At 43.0% G+C, this 24,161-nt stretch overlaps 1 protein-coding gene across 1 annotated transcript in view; it reads left to right on the plus strand.

Moving 5' to 3' along the window:
* The first annotated feature begins 2,948 nt into the window (after window positions 1-2,948).
* KIF5C (kinesin family member 5C) overlaps window positions 2,949-24,161 on the plus strand; it is a 71,556-nt gene continuing 50,343 nt past the window's right edge. The window contains exons 1-4 of the mRNA XM_026852532.1: window positions 2,949-3,029; window positions 3,772-3,952; window positions 13,716-13,826; window positions 20,680-20,753. Coding sequence (XP_026708333.1) covers window positions 2,949-3,029; window positions 3,772-3,952; window positions 13,716-13,826; window positions 20,680-20,753 — 447 coding nt within the window. The remainder of the gene's footprint in view (window positions 3,030-3,771; window positions 3,953-13,715; window positions 13,827-20,679; window positions 20,754-24,161) is intronic.

Consider the following 24,161-nt stretch of genomic DNA (forward strand, 5'->3'; position numbering starts at 1 on the left):
CTGTTACTGGTTTTGGTGGTTTAAATTTCAGGGTTTTCTGATTTTTGGCACTATGGTAGCTGCCAGTAGACACTTCAGTTGCATTTTGAGGAAATCATTTGGGACTCTCTCTTCCACACGCAAGAAGCCTGAAAGCTGAAGCTGCTGTAGTCTTGCTGGTGGACGGGGGAATTCAGAGCAACTATTCTGTCCTGGAGAGAGAGATCTTCCATCTCTAGGATTTGGAGTACATTGCTGTGTATCCGTCCTGCTTTTCTCAAGAGCCATGGGTTCCTGTATGAATGTATTTCTACGGCACACGACGGCTGACCGGTGTGAACGCGGCCAGAGGTGTGCAGGGGCCATCGCTGGAGCAGCGGCACCAGGAGCTCCCGCTGAGAGCCATGTAGGGGCAGCGGCAGCAGCTCTGTCCTGCTGGCACAGCTCTGATCCTGCCCTGGGTTGGGTTTTTTTTCGTGCTTGTCTAAGTGGAGCACGGCTAATAACGATGCCTTGTTGCCCTGGATGCGCGCAGCAGACAGTGTTCAGCCTTGCTGGGTAAGCTGCTGCGAAGGGAAAACAGGCAGCTCCTCTTTGCTGCTGCTGCACGCTTGGTGTGTCTGGGAAAAGTTACCTCTCCTCTTGAGGAGGGGGGTAAGGGAGAAGGGCCAAGAGGCCATGTTCATTTACCGTTTACCTCCAAGGCTGAGCTGGTTTGTGTGACAAGAACTGCTTGCTTTTTATTATTAAAAGCTGCCACTTGGAGTGGCTTGGGTTTGCAGAGACTTTGGGATCTAGGAAATGTAAATTGGATAAACATGGAGGATGGGGAAGACGAGACCTCTTTGGCTTCAGGGCTAAGGAGTTTTTTTGGGAAATAGTGCCAAATGACAGGTTTAAAGGTAAGCTGGATGTTGAAGTCCTTCAGCAGAATAGCTTGTGACTCGACAGGAAGAGCACCTGCTTGTGCTGATGCAAAGAAAAGATCTTAATGATTGTTTGCACCCTCCGTATCCTCCTTATTTTCTGGTAGTTGACAGTCCTGTGCCTTACAAGTTTTATTTGTTTCTGCTAGAGAGAAACAGCAATAAAAATCATGGTTTACATACAAGTAGTGTGTTTACATGACTGTCATCTTACAGATCGTGGCTCTTCCTTCATCTTCCGTGCCACAGCGGGTCGAGAAAAGGCACGTACGTGTAAGTATTTAACGTGGTCACTTCTGGTGCCTCCTGAACACTGTGAGGGAACGGAGCGTGACAGGCCAGACTGTACCCTGCTTTGAAGATTGGGGAAATGCAGAAGGAGTATATCAGCATTACTAAATCTGGTAATAGAATTACTGTCAGACAGTTCCAGCCAGCGTTGCCTGTTTCTGGATGGTTTAGCAGAAATCGGGGCTGCTCTGCTGATCTCATTGCTGTGCTGTAAGAAGAGATGTGCTGTATATGTAAGCTGTAATGCATTTCTAGCTGCAGGGAGGGCACAGGAAGGGGTTATGAGCCAGAAAAATCTATTTTTTCACTTAAAAAAGCAAAAATTAGCAGAGAAGGCCCAAGTGGTGCATTTCAAAAAGAAATTCTGCAGCTCTTTGTTCTTATGAAGTTCACAGGAGGTTATTTTGTTGTGTGTGCCTGTGTGTGTGTGTGTGTGTGTTTTAACCAGCTCAATAATACCACTTTTCTTCATATTATTTATGTAACCGTTTGAGCTGCATTCTGTATAGTAACACAGTCAGAATCCCTTTGCCAGCTGTCCAGGAAAGCACAACTTGTCACCACAAATTTCTCAATATGGGACAAGTTGGCATAGACATTCTCACTACCAAATGCAAAGCCATTTGGAAACTGGTTCCACTTGAATTTTGAATGAGATTTAACCAATTCTGAATTTCTTGATGATTGACTTAATTTATCAGGGATGGATTAACTTATCAGAAATGCAAAACCCAGATTCTTAAATACTCTCTTTTCCTCCTGATAACTGGTGCAAAAATGGAGGAGCCAGTACTTCTAGTTTGTAAGGTTGCAATGTTTTTGTAAGGATGCTTTTTTATGGTCTCCACTTATCTAATTACCAAATGTGAATTTTTTTTTTTTTTTTTCATGAACTAGAGGTACAGATAATGTCTGTACTGGAATAGGATTGCTGAGTATTGCTAAACCTGCAGTATCACAACCCTGCTTCCACAAATGTATGGGGTTTACAAATAGCATTGGGGTCTTTGTTTTACAGTTTCCTATTTAAGCTTTCCTAGCCCCCACTACATCAGAAGCAGAATCCTTATTTTTTAAATATTATTAAAAATGATGGGTTTTGCATAATTCCATGGCCCCAAATGCTTTAGCCTGGGGAAGACTGGATGATTGGTGATAAGACTGTGATTTTTTTTTTTTTTTTTTTTTTTTTTTTTACCTCCAGATAAAGAGATGAGATATATAAGGAAATAAGTGCTACAAGCCATGAAAAAGAAGCTTGTTGGTTTTAAGGTTATGGATGGGAGTGAGCAGGTTCCTTTTTATCCAGAGGGTAGGGATGGCAGGAACCGATGCTCTTGCGGGCTGGAGCGGAGGCTCCAAGTGACCGGGCTTGTGCTTGGCCAGTGCCGTGTGGCTTTGCTCCTCCTGAAGGGAGCTGCCTTCTCTCTCCTCCACCCCCACCACTCTTAAATTGGATGAAATAGCAGGCGGAGAAGAACCTGGTCAAACTGAGATGAGAATCAGACGAAAAGGTAAAAGAAATCAATGGAAATGTTGCTAGAGTAAAGGAGGTCAGTGGTTTTGTAGTGGGAATCAAAGGCTGTATGAAGCGCTACAGTTCCTGCGTGTTCCTTCCCCGGAAGATCTAATCTCGCTCCGTGTTCTTATTAAACAAGCTTTTAGACGTGCATTTCACGTGTTTAGCCCGGACTTTGCAGGAGTGGATCTGCCCCAGATGCTGCAGAGCCCACAGTGCCGGAACAGAGAGAAATGGCGGATGCGCAGGAGCTCATCAAAATGGCCGCACTCATGCATGGGGCCTCTGCTCTGCGAACGCCGTTCTCCGTCCATGTTTGAAGAGGTTTGTTGCCAGGAGCAACTTGTCTGCATTACTCGGTGACAGGGTAATTGCTCTGCCTGCCTCAACATCTGAGCTCCTGTGAAGGCTCTTCCATGCTCAGATTGTAGCTGTTACTACAGTTGTTGAGATGCGGAGCTGAATATTCCAACGTACAAGGCGAGTCTAGGCTATAAGCTGTCAAGGTACTAAATAGAAGGTAATTTCAGGGAAGCTGTGCATCAAATATCCCTGTTGATAAAACCAGATACAGCCCTGCACTCTTTGGTGCCCTTTCAGTTCTTCTCCTGAGTATCATTTTTCAATGGAAAAGGAAGAGGGAAGTACAGAAGTAATGGTGCTGTCATTCTCCGTCCTTACTTCTCTGATGTGTTTTCAGTGCATGTGGTTTTAATTACATTGCATGAAAGGAAGCTGGGGCAGGCTAGGGATAACATTTCTGTTATATTGTAGGCTTTTAAAATCCTGTGACAACATCAGGTCAGTAAACTTTCAAGCTCCCAGCACTACTGGCATTTAGTATCTGTTTGTAAATGAGGAAGCAAGTCCGAGTTGTTGTTACTGGTCTCCCGTGAATGAGGAACACGCTCAGTCAACAAGGTATCAAGAGGTGAGGGTTATTTCCTGAGCTCTGGGAGTACAGCTACTCCATTAGATTATGGACGCTGGTGTCTTCCTCTCTCATCTGTCTTAGACGCTACTAGTCTGGGCTTTTGAACACTTGATATCTTTCAGCTCCTGAGGGCAGATGAAAATAATCTACGTGTCCCAGTGTTGCTGTTGGTCCTGCGGTTTGCTGTCAGTGATAATGGGATGAGAAACAATTCAACCCTGTTTGGTGGAGCGTGTCCCCAGTGGAGAACCGTGTTCTCACTGTGGTGTGCTGCCATGCAGATGGCGTTTTGGCTTGACACAGGTCAGCGTGAAGAGAGTCGATCTGGGGAGCAGAGATTGAATGACTCGAGCGTGGCCAGAGAAGGGCAACGGAGCTGGGGCAGGGTCTGGAGCACAGGTCTGCTGGGGAGCGGCTGGGGGAACTGGGGGGGTTCAGTCTGGAGAAGAGGAGGCTGAGGGGAGACCTCCTGGCCCTCGGCAACTCCCTGCCAGGAGGGGGCAGAGAGGGGGGATGAGTCTCTGGAGCCAAGGCCCCAGCGCCAGGCCCCGAGGGAATGGCCTCAAGCTGCCCAGGGCAAGGTCAGGCTGGCTCTGAGGAAGGATTTCTGTGCAGAAGGGGCTGTTGGGCGTTGGAATGGGCTGCCCAGGGCAGGGGGGAGTCCCCGGGATCCCTGGAGGGGTTGAAGAGTCGGGCTGAGCCAGCGCTGAGGGATCAGGGGGAGGGTCATGGGTGGGCTGGAGGAGCTTCAGGGGCTTTTCCAACCTCAGTGATTCTGTGATGTGCCCAGACTCACTTGTATGCTGGCTGTTGGGGTCTGGGCTTGCTGCTGTTGTGATTGCCAGGACAGTTTCAAGACCCTCCAGGAACTCTTCCCTCAGGATCGAGTCACACAATAAATTAGTGGCTCTGGATTAATCCCCACGAGACTGAATGAGTATATAGCCCAGCTGCAAATGTGACAGTTTATGCCTGTGAAATGCTTTCTCTGCAGAACAAATACCTTACAATGCAGGCAGTGGGGTGCACGCATCTCACATGTTTCTTTTTGCCAATATATATCCAGCCTGACGGGATGCTCCATGACCAATGATGTAGTTTGTTCTCTGATCCCCTTCAATCCTTGCTTTTGCGGAGCATGCTGAAAAGAAAGCTGCTCTACAGACCAGTGATGCCCTCTCATTTCATTTTGACCTCTCCTGACCCGAGGTGGATTTGAATCTACAAATGACAGTGCTCAGTATCCCATTACTAATCTCCTGAGCCACCCAGTTGCCCCATAAATCTGTAAGTGATATGTTTAACAAAGTGGAGATTAACACAACACTGACACGATAGAATAAGATGTAGTTACGTCTTGAACCAGGACAGGTTTATGTTGTGCTTCACTTCTGTGGATGGAGCTGAAGGTCAGCATCTTACCTGGGACTTTTACTTCACCAAAACTGCTTCGTTTCATGTCATGAAATATCCACCCAACTTTTTGACTTTTTGTTGGAATATTATAAACACTGATGATAAGCAGAGATGCTGCTCCACGCATAACTTATTTCCACAGGCCCCCACCGATGAGGTGGCTTGGTGTGACTCCTCTTCCATTGCTGCTGTAGGGAGCTGCCTGAGGATAGGTGGTTTTCTACATTATCTTCTGGCTAGAAAATTTAAATTTTTGTTAAAATCATACTGTTATTTAACAAAAATCCAGTATCTTAAAACCAATTTTGAAGTACTGCATTTTAAAAAAATGGACAATTAATACACGGTTCTCTTTTCATTCTAAACTGCTGTTAAAAATCACAAAACCTTTTGTTAGAGGAGTCTCAGGCTTCTCTTAACTATGAACTTTCTTTCTCTGTTTTTCTCCAAATAATATTCTTCTGTCTTTTCCTTCTAAACAGTTAGTTTGAATGTTTTTATATACAAAAATCTTAGCAGATTCTCTTATCCTGTTGGTGTAAGGGCGTGGGGTAGGTTAGCTGAAATGCTGGAGCCTAATAAACATGGAGAAATTCTGTATAATTTTGAGTCTGGCTTAGCTCTTTGAGTGCTTTTTTTCTGAGAAGGTTTGGAAAGTGTCTGTTGAAGGTGGAAGCTACCAAAAGCAGGTTAGACAAGGACCCTGTGTGCTCACTGTGGCTTGGAATATTATGTAGCAAATATCCTTGGAAGATTTCTGTTTACTTAAGAGCCTGTGATGTCTAGAGGATCTTCATCTGAAATGCGAGTGACAGCATTTTAAAGTTAATTTAATTAAGCTTGTCTCTGCTTTGCTGAAGTAAAATGAGTAGATCATGAAGGTAGCTTTGAATAGGCCTGAAAAGGTCTGTTAAATTAGTTAGAGCACATTAAATGAAACCAGTAGTTATCTGTTACACATAATACAGTGGTGCAAGCTACCAGAAAGCCAGAGGGATGGTGCTGGGGACGATGTTCTCCTGTTTTCCCTAGGACCCTTAGAGTAGCCTGTGTCCAATTCCTCGCTGTGATGGTCTTATACCTGTAATAAAGTGGAGAGATCTGCTGAATTTAATCACATATCTAGTTAAAACTTAGTTTCATGAGAAAGGATGGAATAAACAATGTTGTGAAAGAAACACAAGTGTGGAAAAGTTATCTTAATTTGTTACGGTGGGGTGAAAGGAAAGGGGGAATGGTGCCCATCCTGAGCTAGTGCTGTACAGAGCACCAAGTGAGATCCATTTTCCCACGATCGTTCACATAGCTTCATCTTTCCAGAGATTAAATTTAGCTGCAGGAGGATAACATCGCTCTCCAAATACCCTGTTTTGTGCCGTTGCCTAAGCAGTTCAGTAATCAAGACCCAAATCCACAAGCTGTGGCATGGCGTGCGGGGCGCTGGTGGGCTGGGAGGATGGTGCTAATCCTGAAGGCACTAGGCTGCACGGTGGGAGCAGTACCAAAGGATGATCCTGAAGGCACTAGGCTGCACGGTGGGAGCAGCACCAAAGGATGATCCTGAAGGCACTAGGCTGCATGGGCACTGCCCCCACTGAGGCTGCCTGTGCCCACCTGCCTGTGAAACGGTGAGGATGGCGAGGAGCTGGAGGAGGCTGTGGCCTGGAGGAGAAGGAGAAGCAAGTCGGTTGCCCTGAAGTAAGAAGAGGTCCTGTTTTCCGTGGTGCTGGTGGGTGTTCCCAGTCAGGCTGCAGCCTCCAGCAGCGATGGAGCTCCTGAGCTCTCCAGCTCTTTGCCCAGGCCTTCCTCTGTCAGCCTGCAGTTTATCATCCAGTGGCCAGGCCTGGGGCTGGGAGACAGTTGGCAGTGCTTTTTATTTTTATGACAGCGTTACATAGATAACATCCCATCTGACAGGCTGAGAAGTGCCAGTGAGGGGTTGGAGCCTTTGCGGGGTCCGTGGTGGCTGGAGACACTGGGTGCAGTGGTAATTAGCTTGCACCAGTAGAAGTAAATAATAATGGAGAGCTGTGACTCTGAGTATTGCTGTGTCAGAAGTATAAAAGAAAATGTTGCTAAAGAGTATTATTTAATAGTCAGCTTTGTATTGGGAAATCTTTACCCTTAAAATTCATATAAAGTTTCTTAAAGAGTATATTTTCCAGGTCGTACATCTAGGTGGAAGAAAAGCTTTAAAATAATTTCTGTGGTTTGGTTTCCTAAATTGCAAATGTATACCAAAATAAAATAATGCATTCTGAAAACAGGATTTGTTGCAAGGAGTTAAAGGTTCTTCCTGTCAGGAGTGAAAGCTAAAAGTGGATCACTGGCCACAAGCCAAATTCTGTCAGCTCCACAGAAATAGTCATAAGGTAGATCAATAATTAAGCCTGCTATGCAAAAGTAATGTTGTGTTTGACTCAAATGGCTCTGCAGTGCCTGTTCATACATGACTGCTTGTTTTAGTTTATTTATCGACTGAATTTTAGGAGTATTAGCAGATTTAAGATTTTATTTTGGACAACTTGATTTGACTCTGTAGTGTATTCAGGTTAGCGTGAATACATTTTCTTTGGTTTTTTTTTTTTTTTAATCCCAGGTATTCTGAATTCTCATCCAGTAGGTGACTACTGCCTCAATGTTTTTAAAGGGCAAGCTAACATAGAAAATGGATGGGATGGCACTAGCATTTTCTTAGTACGACTGAATAAGGGGAAAACATAACTAAATTGTTCTGCTTACATGCATTTATTTTCTCCGTCTGTCTTTAATAATGTTTTCAATTCTCACTAGAGAGAGATGGCTTCAGGAGAATGGGATGGATCCTGTTTATTTCTTGTGCTTTATCAGCCTTGTAGTTGCAGAACCTTGAGAACTTGTGAGGAAAAGGAAGTCCTATGTAATTCCAGGGGAAATTTTTAGGGCCAGCTATTTATCCCACTTGCAAATGGAGCATGTTTGTTGGAGTGTTCAGTAAATGTAACCTCTGCATTTTCAAAGGGAGTAAAGACTTCAATTCCTACTTGTGTAGGCTAGAGGGAAGAAATGTGTTTCATGCCATCTTCTAAGGAAGAAACTCAGTGCTGTGCGAGGGGTATGCCTCAACTGAAAAATTGAATTGCTGCTGGTAATAGTTTCCTTTCTGCTCTTTGATAAATTCTGTCTTCTAGGCCTGCAATTATATATCTTTTATTTATAAAACCTCTCCTACAAGAGCACTTATGGTAGTGAAAACTAGCTGGGAAATCATTTCCCATTAATTAAGCTCCTACGTATCACATGATTCTATTACCTGTATACTCACCCATTGTATGTACTAGCAGTGGCATCTTGTAGGGTATGTTAAACCCACTCATAGATCATTCATTCCAGCTGCATCAGTAAAACTCTCTGACTTGAATAGAGAGCCAGAATAGTAATGACAGACTTTCAGCAGAGTCACAGTTTGCCAAACAATTCATCTAACAAACTGAGCCAGGTGATTTGGCACTGTTTTGTTTCTGTGGGGACCAAAAGTCTTCCCGAGGTATTGGCTGATGATTGCATGAGTGATGAGCCCCTTTTACAGGGGTGAAGGGGATGCCTTTGTTTGACCAGGTTGTGGAGAAAAGAACATTCTTGCCTTGAGAGGGGACAGAGGACTAAGGTGATTGAGAGCACCCTGTGTACATGATCTACCTGCCTGTTTCAGCTGAGTGCCCTGTTGCCCCTTAGGAAGAGCCGAATCTGGCAGCCTGGCAGAGATGAGACTGAGCCCCTTCCCAGACCTCCCCAGGCAGAGATAGAGCTGGCAGCACAGACACGTGGTCCTTGTGACCTGTGGGCCCGCTTCAGTTGCTGCTGCTCACACCCCTGTACCCATGCGTGCACACAGATGGCTTTTGTCCCTTCATCCCATGTTTGTTCCTCCCCAAATCACCCATGTCTCTCCCTTTCCTTGCCTTTGTCCTCCCCTAATCATCCTCTAACTCTTGTGCAATCCTGAAATGTGCTTCCCCAGCATTCCTTTATGTGTGCTGTACCCCTAAATGGTCTGAAGGGTGATCCTGAGAGCTGTCTCGAGGGCTTTCACACAGTCACCGTGGGGCAGATGCCCTCCAGGGACAGCTGTGTCAGGGTGCCCCTCCCTGGAGCCTGCCATTTGGGTCCCTCACCTGCCTCCGGGCTTCTGTGCTCCTTAGAACATGTGGAGGTGAGCCTTGGGTGGACTGATGGATGTCTTTCTGTCTTAAAAATGAACGCGTGACATCTTCTCGAGTCAGTCAAAATGATGCTCCCCTCGAGGATGTGCTGGCATGGTATTTTGCAGGCAAGTGTGAATGATCTTCACCTCTGCCATTGGCAGGGCTTGTATGTTTGGGGTCAGAATGGCACTGGGCATATTCACGACTGCCAGTTGTCACATAACTTGCTCACAGCTGGTTTCTGCTCAAGCAGAACAAACTTGCATCTGTCCTGGGATAAATCTGGATGCTGTCCCTCATTCTAGGGTATGGTTTCAGGCTATAATTCCTCATCTCCTCACAGCCCCCGAAAAGCAAAGAAACCCAGCGTTTTGTATGCTTTCTTCTTCCTTTCTACTTTAGCAAGTATGTATCAGAGCTACGTGCTGGCTGTTGGAAATTCTCGTCTAAGCCATCTCACCTTGCCTAGGGTTTTTATAAGGTGCTTTGGGGATGGACCTTGGACTGAGGACTCTGCCTGTGAGCCTAAAAGTCAGGTGTTGTCTTGCCTGACATCATAACCTGCAGATACACTGGCGGAGTCAACCCTGAACGTCTGTCTGAAGATCACAAGAATTAATCATGAAATTTCATTAAGACCTCTAATTCTTAGCGTGCAGCTATGAGCACTGAGCACTTCTCATTTCCTGTCTATGTGGAATTCAGGAGAGTTGAGATTCCTTTTTTTAAACAGGGAATGTGTTTGGTTACCTTTAATTGAGATTGTATTAGCTTCTAGTGATAGTACTGCTTTGTGATTGCTTGTAAAATAATGGGTTTGGTAGCACATGAGGTTATGGTGAAGATCCTTTCTGTGCTTATGAAATCCTCTTTTTTTTTTTTTAAATGCCAAGCCTGTAAACTTGGTAGAAACTCTAGACATAAAGCTGGTGAAATAATAATTGGCAACACGTATGAATAGCATTCTCCGTGCTATCGAAGGGCCAGAACAGAATCTATCATGTTGTCAATACAACTTCAACAGGAATTGTGTGGGTGGATGGGAGCACTTAGCCTAGCCATTATGCAGCAGTGGCATAAGTTAATGGAACAGATTGTCAGGGGGACTGTAGGAAGTAATGGCATAGGAAGGAAGATGTGATTTATCTATGAGAGATAATACACTGCATATAATGAGAAAGTTTGAAAAATAACGTATGGAGGAGGCACACAGATAAAGCAGCATCAGCTCAGAAAATAACACTTTATTTCTAGCTGCTTATTACTTTCATGAGTAAGCTCTAATAAGGGTGAAATCTTCCTGATTTTGGTATTTAGTTCAAGCTGGAAAAAAAAATAAAAGCAGTTGTGTTATGTCTGAAGGTGACAATAGGGGGAAAAGTACTGCTTGGGAACATGCTAAAAATAAGGTGATATTCATGCTTGCTCACCCTCCCTCTCTGTTTTGAAGCAAAACCTTTGAACCTGCCAGCATGTTTTCTTTGTAGCGTGGCTATGGCTTTTGTTACCTTTGAGGAAAGTCTGTCAGAAATTAAGAGCTCATAATGATAACACGTTCCAAAAAAAAAAAAACCAAAACAACCCAACAAACCAAACCCGTAGTTTGCTCCAGAGAAAAATCTTCTCTCTTAACAGTATCTTGGCAGCTGAATTGCCACAGCTTTCCTTCAGGCTGGGCATCTTCTCCCTGCCTGAGGTGGTGTGGTCTCCTCCAGCCTCTGTCAGCTGCGGGTGAGCTCCTGCAGCACACACACAGAGGGGGTCTGTGCGCTGCCCCGCTGGGATGGGGAAGGGGTGAGGGACAACCCCATGAGCGAGTGCCACCAGGAGCCTGGAGCTGGTGGTGAGGGGGACTCCGAGGAGAGTTGGTGGGACAAGAGGGCTCAGAAAGCTGAGTGGGGTGACACGGGAGGTGCCCAACACTTCTCCAGCATCAGAGACCCAAGCAGGAACTTCTGAACAAAGACAGAGGGAGGAGGATGAGGAGCCTAAGGAGCAGGGAGTGCAGCTGGCAGCGTAGGTGGGGAGAAGAGGGCAGAGCGGGACTGGGAGGCTTTAGGGCAGAGGAGAAGTAGTGGGAGAGCAACAGGAGTCTAAACCCTCAAACTGAGGATGCACGGGAGGGTCTGTGCCCACTCATCATACTCTCCTTTGCAGAAAGGAGCGTGAGCCTTGAGTTGTCTTTGTCTAAGTTAAATGCAGACACGAAGCACAAAAAACCTCCCCAAACACCTGTAAGTGCTGTTGGATAGCTGGGCGCTCTCATTTTGTGCAGTTGGTGACAGATGCCTTGTGATACTTCGCATTCATTTATTCAGATATCAGTGATGGGTGTTCCAGGCTTCTAGCTTCCCCCCCCAAAAAAAAATCCTGAGGAAGAAATTTGACCTATGTAGCACTTTTGTGAATTGCTGCTTTACATCCCTAGCTTTTCACTTTGGCAGCTAAATAGCAGTTGCAGCCAGTGCCTCTTTCAGCTGCGTGCAGCGCAATTACGATGGGATTGTTTTTTGGGGCGCTCTGACATTATAGTTGTTGAGAGCGTGGTAGAAGAGCTGGATTGATTGCACCAGAGCAACTGGCATCATTCTCTGCTGCTCTCTCACATTGCTTAGCTAATAAGCCTCAACTCGGGCATGAAGGAAATAAAAGGGCTAAGTGGATGGCTGAGTTTGTGTGTCCCGAGTGGGGTTTTTTTTTGGCCTCTCACATTAGGGCTTAGTGTTTAGTGCTTGGAATAAACACAGTGAGGTTAAGTAGGTAAAAAAGTCCATTTGAGAAATTGTTCCAGAATAATTACACCAGGGCTGGGCAGCCCTTCTCATCCTGGGAGTGAAGAGTTTTGTCTCAACCGAGGGGCACGCGACATGCACTGTCCTTGGAACGCTGCGGAGAAGCAGAGTTGGGGGTAGGTGCCCGCTGGGTGTTCCTGGTGGTCCCACTGCTCCCCTGGGGGATGAGGCTGTGTTGGTGATGGTCTGAGTCGCCTCTTTGGGCTTGTGTCTTACCAAGTGGGCTGCTTGGACAGCCCAGTGTTCACCCATTGCCACCACAAGACTTTGAATTATTTACTGAATGGTTTATAAATTGCCTCCTTATCCTTGAGATCTGAGATTCTGGGATGAAACATGAAGAGCACACGTTGCAGGCAAACACCTCTCTGTCTTATTTTCCCCTGTGGCTGTTAAGTACCCAAGTTTAAAGGAGCAGGCAAGCGTAAGCTTGTGATCTGCTTGAAGTAAAATCAAAGTGTGACAAAAATGGCTAATTGAGCGCAGTGTTTGAACAGCTGGCTGCAAATGGCAGAAGTGGCACATCAGCTCAGCAGAACAAGACTCCTACGTTGGGTACCCAGCCACCTCGCAGTTAGCTTTGAAACCCTCGTTACGCTGTTCTCAGAGCAGGTGTCACATCTTTGAAGGGAAATATTACAGGCTTTGATGGAGGATGAGAAAGATGTCACACATCCGCTTAGCGTAACTTTAAACAAAGGGGTCGTATTTTAAATGCAAATGTCTTGCTTGTTTTGAGTTATAAGGACCTGAACTGCTGTCTTAAGAATTGATTTACCTTTTAAGTGTCACACAGACCTATTTTTAGGAATGTTAATATGTGTTTCTCTTGTAAACAATTATACTGGCTAAAAAGAGGAATCAAAATTTCCTGGAAGTGTACGTGGGGGTTGTGCCACACTATATATGCATAGGAACAAGTGTCAGTTGTGGTGCCACATGGGAATTAGGGCAGCTCAGTGTCTGTGGTGAGGTGGGGGTGGTTCACAACCTGGAAATAGGCCCCTGTCCCATTCAGAGCATCATTTTGGAGCTCTTTCCACATGACATCTTGTTAGTTGTTGGTGCTAGGGATAAAAATCATGACAATTTCTGAATAAAACACAAGTTTAGGGCAACGTAACACTCTGGGCTGCCTGATTTAGGCCTGACCTCTGGGCTTACCGGTACATTTGCATGTTTAGCATAAAAATGAAACCAAAAATGAAACACATAGTGTGCTGGGACCGTGCTTGGACTGTGCTGGGCCACCCTGACCTCAGCAGAAAGCAGCTCTCAGGACCTGCAAACTTCTGATTCTCTCAGGTCTGATTGCTGTTTCTCACAGCTTTCACTAGTTTGCGTTCATTACTGCAAATCTTTTGCAAATATTTATATGGCTATTCCCAGGAGAGGGAGAAAATAATCAACTTCCAATTGCTGATATTTCAGCTTATTGTCTCCTGCAACTGTAGCTGCTGACCCAAATGTGAACACACAGAAAACATATGCTGTGTTTTATTTGCCAGCTATAGAAAAGATGGTTTTGAAGTACATGAGATGTCACATCTGTTTAGTCAACAAAATATTGTCATCTCCGTTGCACTGAATGGCTTCCTTTGTCGTAAATGCTTCATTTCAGGGTGCCTGTTAAATTGGGTCTATAAACAGTTTTAAATGTTCTTTATCTTACAGAGTTTCTCTTTTCTTTGCAGCAAGGGAAGCCGTATGTCTTTGATAGAGTGTTACCTCCTAATACAACCCAGGAACAAGTTTATAATGCCTGTGCCAAGCAGATTGTTAAAGGTAGGTGTTGGCTTTGTTTATTCCTGCCTGTGGGGAAGGAAAAAGATGTCTCCCTGTCCCCTCAAGCTTTTTAAAGTCGGGATAATAAATGTTTAGATGTCTGTATGGGGGGTTTAGTAGTTAGTAATTCCAAGTGTTTCTTTTTTTAAGGAATTGTCTGTGTAAAAAACAAAACAAAACTAACCCCCCCCAAACCAAAGCAAAAACCTAAAACAAACAAAAGAAAAGAAAAAGAGCTGAAGGAATTGCAGTAGTTGGTTTCTTACTTTCTCTTTGTATGTGACTTATACACATACAAATAAAAAAATATTAGCTTTTTGTGATATAGGATAACCACAAAACCCATGTTCTTCCTGCAGCATGAGAGTGTTCAGTACAGGATGAGCGTGGACTAGCTGTGTCTTTGAATGGAAGGATGGACTGTTAAAGGAAAATGTAGAAGGCACTGGTTTTGCAGCTGCTTTGCATGCGGATAGGTTGCATTTAAAATGAAATGAGAACACAGGTGCATATTGGATAGCACCCTATTTGTTTAAACTTTATAAACAGTTGAAATTTCAAGATTTTAACTTTAAAATCAAACTTTTTGGGTGCATTTTAATTGCCTGCCACACTCCCCCCACCTCCCAGATCACCCTCAGACCTCCCACTTGGTTCTGGTGCTGGATAGTCCATCCATGATGGTATTACAACTGCCACAGCATCTCAGGGGTTATGAGTAGTACCTCGTCTAGTTGTTCCCTGGCCTGTGTGATGTCCCTGTGCTCCCCAAGGTGCGGTTCTCTGTTTTAGTTTTTAAATCAAAGTGTGTAGACAACAGGAATGGTGTCAGGGTTGTGCTTGTATAGCAACACAAGGCTGCGTGTTGAGCACCATGGAGTTTATGTGGAATGAGAGGTTCCGGGTTGCTCAGAGGTGGAGTGTTGAAGGACTCACTAGCGTTTCAGGCATGGAGCTGGATCTGCGGAGAGCTTGTGTGTCTGCCAGTGGGGAGAGGTCCTTGGGGTGAGCAGCCCTGCTGCAAACCCTGGGTTCTGTCCTGGAGGAAACGGGTTGGCTCACTTGGACAGCCGTGAGCAAACCAACATGCCTGTAGTCTAGATAGTTGGGGGTGAGGAGCAGAAGCTGAATTATTTGATGTTGAAGAGAGGAAATGAGTTGTAATTCAGTTGCCTCTTCTCAGAGGGGAGCCTAATTACAGCAATTCTGACTTCAGATGGGTAAGCCTTTAATAAAATCTGGTGGGATTGCCATTGTAGAGCTTAAAAATCATTAGTTTGGGTTGCTGACACACCACTCAACTTTTGGAAGTTCAGGGAACTATTTCAATACTACAGTGTGTGCTAACAGAAGCAGCATATTGCTGTTTGTAGACTTGTGGAGGGTATTTATAACCCCTGTGGAAGTTGGTTTCCTCTGAAAATGGTGAAATAAAATCCTGTTTGAGAGCAATTTGGAAGACCCAAATCAGTGACTTAACTCTTCTTCATTAATCAAATAGAAAGGCAAATACTTTCCAAAGCCCTATGTGAAAATGCAATTCAAACTTTTGCGTGTACGTTAACTTGGACCTTCTAGATAATGTGAAAGCCAAGTCTGATGGAGGAGAGAGTGTAGAAGAAAGGAAAAGAAAGAGAAATAGGAAAAAAAGAGAGAAGGAGAGTGATGGGGAGTGAGAGGAAAGGAGAGGAGGAGAGTGTAAGAGAGGAAGGGGGGTAGGGAGAGCACAGCATTACTCAGGTGATGTTCTTGAGCTCAGAGCTTATATTTCCTTATGTTTAATTTCCAGTTTAAAGCCTAATAAATGTGAAACGGGCTGGGCTGTTTCTGATAGAGTGGAACAAGGTAATTTACTGCGTGGAAGTATGAGCTGAGTGCATTACAACTTGGAGCACTGTTTAAATCTTTGAGACTTTTTTAGATAGCTTTTCAAGGTTATTATTTGTTATCAGATTTCATTATACTCCCGTGAAATGGCTGGTGGTTTCGTTGTGATTAATGGTACTACAGAAAATGCCAGCTGGCCTGACAAGTCTCCAAAACAATGGTTATAATAACTATGTTGACAATAAGAATGATCTAAATGAGTTGGTTTTTTTCTCTAAAAACGAAATGGGATTAGGTTTAAGTAAACAGCTCAATGACTAAGTCAAAGTGTTTCACATTCCATATGTGAGAAACAAGGAGATTTTTTTAGAGGAAGAGAAGCAATCTGTGTCTTACAGCAGTTTGCATCGGGGTGGGCTCTGGGATGGTGTTTGTTCAACGTAGTCCCAAGGGCAGAAGTACCAGGAGTGAAGTGTGTGGGGAATCACCACTGGTGCATACGACCACAGTTTGGGAACTTAGGTTTGCTTTTTTTTTTTTTAACCAAACTAAGAACTATCACTAAATCTGAAAGAAAACAATAGTGTATGATTGCCACCACTTTTGCTTTGTTTCCCATTGCTCTTTATTGCCAGAAAACAGCTTTATCTTCTCAGTCTACACAGATGGATGTTTGTATCTGGATTTTTCATCTTTCTTACAATTACACTGCGGGAGAATATATAATGGCCCAAGCTATTGCTGAGCACTGGGGCTGTGAGCACACTGGTGCACATGTGAACATCTGCACATTTGTGTGTCCTGTGAGGAGGGGAAAATTGCTTTTATGATTTTTTGGGTGGTGGGGTTGTTCTCCCTGGGTAGCTTATTGACCTTCTATTCTGATTACAAATATGGGCTTCAAATGCTGAGTCGCAGACCTAGAAAGTTTAAAGATGGCAAAGAGAAGTATAGAGCTAAAAATCTGTTGTAGAAATGAGGCTGGAAGGACTTCTGTAAAGCCATTTGATGGTGTTGCCATTAATCCTAGAATGTTTTGGGTGGGAAGGGACCTTAAAGACCATCTAGTTTCAACCCTTTCCCCTGGGCAGGGCCACCTTCCACTAGCCCAGGTTGCCCAAAGCCCCGTCCAACCTGGCCTTGAGCCCTTCCAGGGAGGGGGCAGCCACAGCTTCTCTGGGCAGCCTGTGCCAGGGCCTCACCCCCCTCACAGGGGAGAATTTCTGCCTTAGATCCGATCTCAATCTCCCCTCTGTCAGTTTAACCTCGTTCCCCCTCGTCCTATCCCTACACCCCTGATGACGAGTCCCCCCCCTTTCCCGCAGCCCCTTTCAGCCCTGGGGGGCCGCTCTAAGCTCTCCCCGGAGCCTTCTCTCCTCCAGCTGAACCCCCCAACTCTCCCAGCCTGTCCTCACAGCAGGGGCTCCAGCCCCCCCAGCATCTCCGTGGCCTCCTCTGGCCCGGCTTGAGCAGGTCCGTGTCCTTCTTAAGACTCCTGTAGTTGTCAGTGGTCCATTTGAGAGTTCTCCAGGCCACAGGCACCCTTGGCCATTTGTTGCCCCAACAAGCTGCTGGACAGGAGTTCTGGGCCCCTAACTTGGGCGAGTCTGTGTTGTAGCCCCAACACAAGGGCTGCAGTTTTAGACCATTGCTACTTACCCTGTCCATCCTCGAGAAGAAAAAGGCCATCTGCCAGCAGCTGAGTGGCTGAGTGGAGTAGCTGGCTTTTGTGGGGAGGGTAAATCAAACAAAATCATTGTAGAGAGAAGGTTGGACTAGGAATTAAGAAAAGCACTTGGACTTCTTTTTTTATGAGTTACATAAAATTCCCAACGGATCTTTGTTCAGTCACTTTGTTCATCTGGGGTTTTTTTCCCCTCCCTCTTCCTCCCTCTTAAGTTTTCTGCAAGCTGTTTCTATCTGGGACTGTCTCCTCTCTTTATTCAGGTGACAGATGGTACATTAACTATCTTAAGGTGAAAAGCCTTCCAAATAAAAATAACCTCTCCTACCTCTGAGACCACTGACTTCTTTTAATTGCAGGTGATGGAAAGGACTGTGATTTTATGGAATAAGGTATTTTTCGCTAAATGGGAAGCTAAATTACTTATCTGTGTTTCCTCAAGCAGAGGAATATACATTAGTATATACATTGATGCAAATTCTGAGCAATTTTCTTACATAACAGTTGATTAATCAGGTTATTTTCCCCCTAGGCTGTGTGCCAATGTAGAGCTGACATTGTACCTTGCATTCACCTGGACATAATAAGCCTTTTTTTTTTTTTTTTTATTCAACCTTTTCTTCTTCCTTTTTTTTTTTTTTTTTTTTTTTTAAGTTAACCAAGTTTGGCAAGAAGAGGAAATACGAGTAATGACCTCTTAGATTCTGTTTAACTGTCCTGGGAATCAAAAGGTATTTGGATGCTAGGTGGTGTTTTAGAAACAAACAAGAATTGCTCAAGGATTTCTGAACCACCCCCCCAGGACAATTATTTTATGCCTAAACACCTTTGAAACTCTATAGTTCTGTGGACCTTCCAGACATCTTAGTTCACCTTCCCCGTGTGCTGGTTTTCATCTAAAGGATAAAATGAACCTTCCTTCTTTTCCAACTTCCAGCTAGATTTCAGTCTGGAATAAAAAAAGTCCAAATGCAAATATTTTCTTTCCTTGCTGGCTAACAAAGATGGAGCCTTCTATACACAATGGATACGGAGTACTTACAACTGGGTGTAGCCTCAAAAGTTAAATATGACTGCTTCCCTGCTGTGCTTATATATATGTGTGTGTGTGTGTTTAATAGGAAGAGTGTGAAGTAAACTTTTTATTTAAAAAATTTCAAATAGAGTTGCATTAAATATTGCCTTGCCTATAGGCTATTTTGAAATTCAGTATTAACTTGATTAACTTTTAAGAGGAAATAATGCTTTTGTATTAAAAACCAAGATACAACTTGTATCTCCTGTGAGCTGCTGCTGCAGATCCTTGACTGAATCTCTGTCTTGACCTCCTTGGTCCTGTGGTTTGTGTTTCCGTCGGTTCACCCAGGTTAGGCCCAGTGGTGCAAGTTGAGTGGAGCTAACCAGCTAATTTTCTTTTGTTAATCCTTTAATGTCTTCCAGTGGCAACGCTCAGTATATATTGAGGATTTATTGGGAAAAATGCCATTAAAATTGCAAGTGAATGGGCTCTGAATGTGGTGCAGCCGGAGGGCCAGCAGCGAGGCTCACCAGCTTTTTCCTCCTGCGTTCAAGCTACCATTGTTGTAGCCCTTCCCTTCCACTCAAGTTCATGCTGTGTTGAACTGAAAATCGATGAGATGTTCCCTTCAGAAAGGAAGTGGTGAATTAATGTGTTGAAATACCAATAACATGAAATTTGGCTCTATTTAGAAGCCTAACAACATGAAATTTGGCCCTGTTCAGTTGTTGAAGGGTTGAAGGCGTGAACTCAGGGGATAGCGCTACGTCTAATGTTGGACATCTGTTTTTTTTATCTATGCAATTATTATTTATAATTACATATTTTAAACTTTGTTTCCTTAAAGCAGGACTAAACAGTGTCTATTTTTATAAACAGATGAGGATGCTAAATTCATACAAAATGTTAATAACAGAATGACAGTAATTATAGTCTCTAACTTTGTCGTTCTCTAAGATTTCACGAGTTGAAAAATTTACCCAGCAATACTCTTTGGAGGCCTATACAACCTTTGGCATGTCTGTCCTCTTCAGCTCTCCAAAATAGTTATGCCACAACTTAAACAGTTACAGTCTGTGTTTAGTTAGAATATATATTTTTAAATGGCTTCATTCCAATTTCATCTTTACTCAGTATTGCTGTATAGGAAATGTGGGCCTATGTAGCAGTTATCTTTGAAAAAAAAAATCTCTTTTATCTGTTTGTTTTCTTTGAAATCACCTTTTGCTGGTTTTTATCTGAATTTTTTTCATGCTTGTTCCTTCATCATTTGTTTTATATTTTTCTATCGTATTTTAATTATCCTTCCTATCTGGACCGTCTACATACACACATATGCAGATAAAATAAGGAGATTATATGCATGTGTGTTTATGTAAATGTAATATATATGACATTATATTATACATAATACAGTTATGTGTATATATTTACTGGCCGTGGCAGAGCTGTGGTGGTGAGTTTGATGCTGCTGGCCCCCGGGGAGAGGCGTGGGGTGGGGGAAGGTGGGTGGCACAGGGTTATCACCACTGCTTTTTAGATTCAAGGTTTCCTTCACTCTTTATTAGCAACTGTAATAATAAGTATTACTCTTCTTTTACGTGAAAGCTGCATAAATAGGTGGCCCTACTTCAGACTTTAAATTCACTCACCTGGAGCAAGTCCAGCCCAGTAATCCTTCCAAAAGCCATGAATGGATGTGGGACTGTGCATAAGAACCATCTGGTTTACAGCCCTCCTGGATTTCTGAAAGCTGCCATGGACACTAAGCACTGCACAGTTAAAAATGGATATTTTTATATCTTAATGCATTATCAAATTATTCATTTTGCCTTGAGAGAAGTATATTTGCAAGAAGGCAAATTCCCATTCATCTGACTTTCTTCTTGCTTTGCTCTTCTGCTTTGCAGACAAGCTGGGAAATTAATGAGGCCATAAACTGTTGAGGGTGTTAAGTAATAGAAATCTACAGTATGAGTTTAATTTTCTTCATGGTGCATGATGGTTTAAAACGCAGGCAATTAAGTTTCTCTTTCCTGTGTTACACAGGTATATTGGATAATATCTAGTGTCCAGAGATTATTTTTTTTTCCCCAGGAGAGTGAGAGAGACATCAATAATTCTGCAATTCTCTAATTCACATTTTATTATGAGATTTTTTTTTTTTTTTTAGCCTAAAGGTAGCTAGTTATATTTTTCCCATTCTTTATTGCACAAACTGTTTTCTAATTGAGTTTTAACATTGTAGAAGACTTCTGAAATGCTGATAATCCAGTTTTAAGATGTCAATATGAGTTTTAATGGGGTTTTTTTTCTTCTCGCAGATGTTCTTGAAGGCTACAATGGCACAATCTTTGCTTATGGACAGACATCATCAGGAAAAACACATACTATGGAGGTACAGTGGCAAAATTAAATCAGTTCGGTAGCGGCAGTAGAATTATATGTACAAATTACCTGAACCAGTTAGCTATCTGGAGCACTCGCCTCTGAGTGACATATAAAAAGACATCTGTGCATGTTTAGCTTCTACTGCCTTTTAAGCTGTAGTATTTTTTTCAATGTGGAGCTTTTTTCAAGAGATGTCTACAGATATCTAAACTAACAAATGATGAGTGAAAAATATCAAGTGTAGTTTCACCATATTTGTCACAACAGTTGAGGTATGTGTATATTTTGAAGAATTTGAGTGAGATTTGTTAATCCACAAATGAAAACAGTAGTAAGAGTCTGTAGAGTTTCCCTTGCATGCAGGATTATGAAAATTCAGGTCTTGCTTATTGGTTTTCTCATTTGCACTCCCCTTCTGGGAATACCCCTCTGGCATGCTGCAGCACAGATGGATGAATTTGGAAATTGTTGCTTTGGAGGAGAACAACACCAAATTATACCAAATTCAGGGGCTGAAGTCCTAAGTCTGTTTGTATTTCTGCTACATGAAGTGACAGTGCAGGTTTTTTTCCTGTGGTGGTTTGGTTTTTTTGTGGTTTGTTTTTTTTTTAACTGTTCCGTTAGAAGACATTTAGATATTTTAGTCTCTTGCTCAAAAAGAAGGATCATTCAAGCATTTAATGCTCATAGGATTGTTCCATTACAACACTGTGCAAGCTGTGTCTATATGTCTTGGAGCATTTGAGTTCAACTCCAAAGTTTAAAAAGGAAAAAATGAGCTTTCATTTGTTTAACAGCATCAGATGGTTTTGCTACACGATTAACACAGGTGACCTACCTAACCTGAAGGTTAAAGGAGAGGGAAAGCAATATTCTCTCGAGCCAACAGGCCTTGGTGAAATTGCTGTTCGATTGCCACAGTTGCTCCTTTCCTGGAGGATGCAATAACTGATGCCTCACGTCTAATTAAGTTTGTCCTTGTGAGGATGGGAAATCACTAGCTCAGCCCTCACAGATGGCACAATGGCTGAGTAATCCACCAGCTCTGGATGTAATTAAATCAAAATGTCTGCAGGGCTTGAGCTGGTGCTTCCACATGGCATGGGGAAAGATCTCTTAAAGCCAATTTATATTCAGAATTACAAGCTGCGATAAAGAAAATGACTGTAGAAAAATGGCTGTTTCACTTCTTTAATAAAGAAAAAGCTGTCATTTTAAAGTGGAATCAAGTCTACATTCAGTTTTAATCCCCCTTTTAACCTAACATCCTCTTGTAAAGTTGCTAAAGTATGTTGTGGAAGAAAAAAATAGTCTGAAGTTGAAGAAATAGTAAATCCTCTTGGTAAAGCTGCTGTGGAGGATTTTCTGTGAAATGTGAAATGCTTCATAGTGTTAGTATTAAGCTTAAGCAGGACACGGTAGTGTAATATAGCCGGGATAGACTTTTTGACATACGTCGGTCTTTCTCCTGTGCTAGATAAAACATTTGCCAAGCAGTATAGCAGGACAGATACCTTCTCGAAAATTTTTGCCTGTAACATTATATTGATGGGCTTTGACCTTGTAGTAGAGTTTTCAACACTAGGTCCCTATAGATTGTAGTTATTATGTCAACATCCTGAAATTAAACAGCAGTGTCTCAAATGTTGCACTTCACTAGCTCCTGCCTGCCTGCTATGTTGAAATGTGGAAATTAATGTTCTTATTAAAATGAGAAGCTTTAATGAGCAGACAACTCTCTGTCCGGGTGCTCTGGGGGAGTTTACTAGCTTTAATGTCAACGTGGCAGCAACAGCACATTTCTCCAAACTCTATCTGAAGTTACAGCTAAATTTATGAGAGTGGGTTGGGTTGTTGGGTTGGGTTTTTTTTTTTGATTCCACCTTTTCAGTGAATAGCCTACCTTTAACTTTCTGTTCCAGTTGATGGTCTCCATAAATTCTAATGAGACCTGCCTCAGTCATCTCTTGTTTTAATAAGAATCTATTTATAATAGAGTAAAAATCAGTATTTTTCAATGTATCGCAGACTGTTGGTGTTACAGTGTTTTAAAGACTTCTTAAAGCATTGAATGTGATCATGTTTCACTGAAATCTCTGCTGACTTAAAAGTGAGAAGGCCCAAGCCCAAGAAGTTGTAGATGCAGCGGTTGAGTTATGTGCACATTTAATCATGTTTTACAGATTGAGTTCTCTTCTGAGCTAGAGAAAGCTAGGTAAAGGAAAGCATAATTATTACAGGGCTTGTTGGGACTGGGAGAATGTTTAATTAAATACTTTTATTAGTTGTCACTTCCCCACAGTTATGAGGGGGTATGTTTACCTGGTGCAGTGATCCCAAAGCTGATGCACCTCTGTGCAGGCAGAAGTCTCTGCAACAAAACTTGGAATTCAAGCCATCCTTTGGCCGAGCTCACAACCCAGCTCCGTCAAAGCTGCTTATAGAAGCAGGGACACTGCACAGCTGTAGTGTTTCTGGATCTGTAGCTGCCTTTGCTGCCTCAGGGATCGTGCATTTTGTGGTACTTAATAGCATAAACGTACCTTTGGTTGGATATTAGGCGCTCAACAAATCTCCGTTTATCCAACTTTAGGAAAATCTCTTTTCCCCTCTTTGGGAAAAATTTGTGCAGTAATACAGGGTAGTCAGATGGTCTCAGTGAGCTTTTCAAGGGAGAAGGGATGGGTGGTGTGAAAACTGTATTGCAGCCTCTGCTCAGTAGCAGCGCTGTGTGATGGAGCCGAGGGCTGGCAAGGTAAAACAGAGCGTTGGGGTCTGGTTTAAGTGTGTTTATACATACCAGTTTTCCCCTCTGTCAGGGATTTAGTTATTTAATCACCCTCTTTTTCATTCTCATAGTCTGAAATAAAATGGTCTATCATATGACAAGGACTTTTTAGATTTTGAGAAGCTTAATAGAATGGTGGATATGGTATAGCGTTTTAACTGCTCCTGCTGCAGAGGGTAATATTATTTGTATAATATAAATAAAATATTCATGGCTTAGATACAGCTGAATGTTGCTTTATAGGGAAAGCAGTCAGCAATGTAACTGATTTATTTATACTCCCTCCCCTTTTTTTTCCCCAGGATGTGTATGTAATTGGAGGGCAGAAACCTCTTAACTACTTTAAATAAAGGCTTTGAGATGGGGAGATTATGTCAGTTCTTTGTGTTAAATTTCCTTCGTCCTAGGTTGATGCTTAGAAGTTGATTGTCATTTCACCAGCTTTAGCATAAAGGAAGTAACATCTAGGAAGATTATATTTGACTATACTAATAAAGGCTGAGAAACTTGGAAAACAGGTCAATGTGACCCACTAGTCATTCACAAACATGCATAATACTGAAAACCACATGTATGTGGGTATGCTTTTCTTCCTATTTTGTTAAATAAAATTTGTTGTTTAATAAT

This window comes from Athene cunicularia (genome assembly GCF_003259725.1).
Source record: "Athene cunicularia isolate RWA chromosome 7 unlocalized genomic scaffold, athCun1 chr7_part1, whole genome shotgun sequence".
NCBI lineage: Eukaryota > Metazoa > Chordata > Aves > Strigiformes > Strigidae > Athene > Athene cunicularia.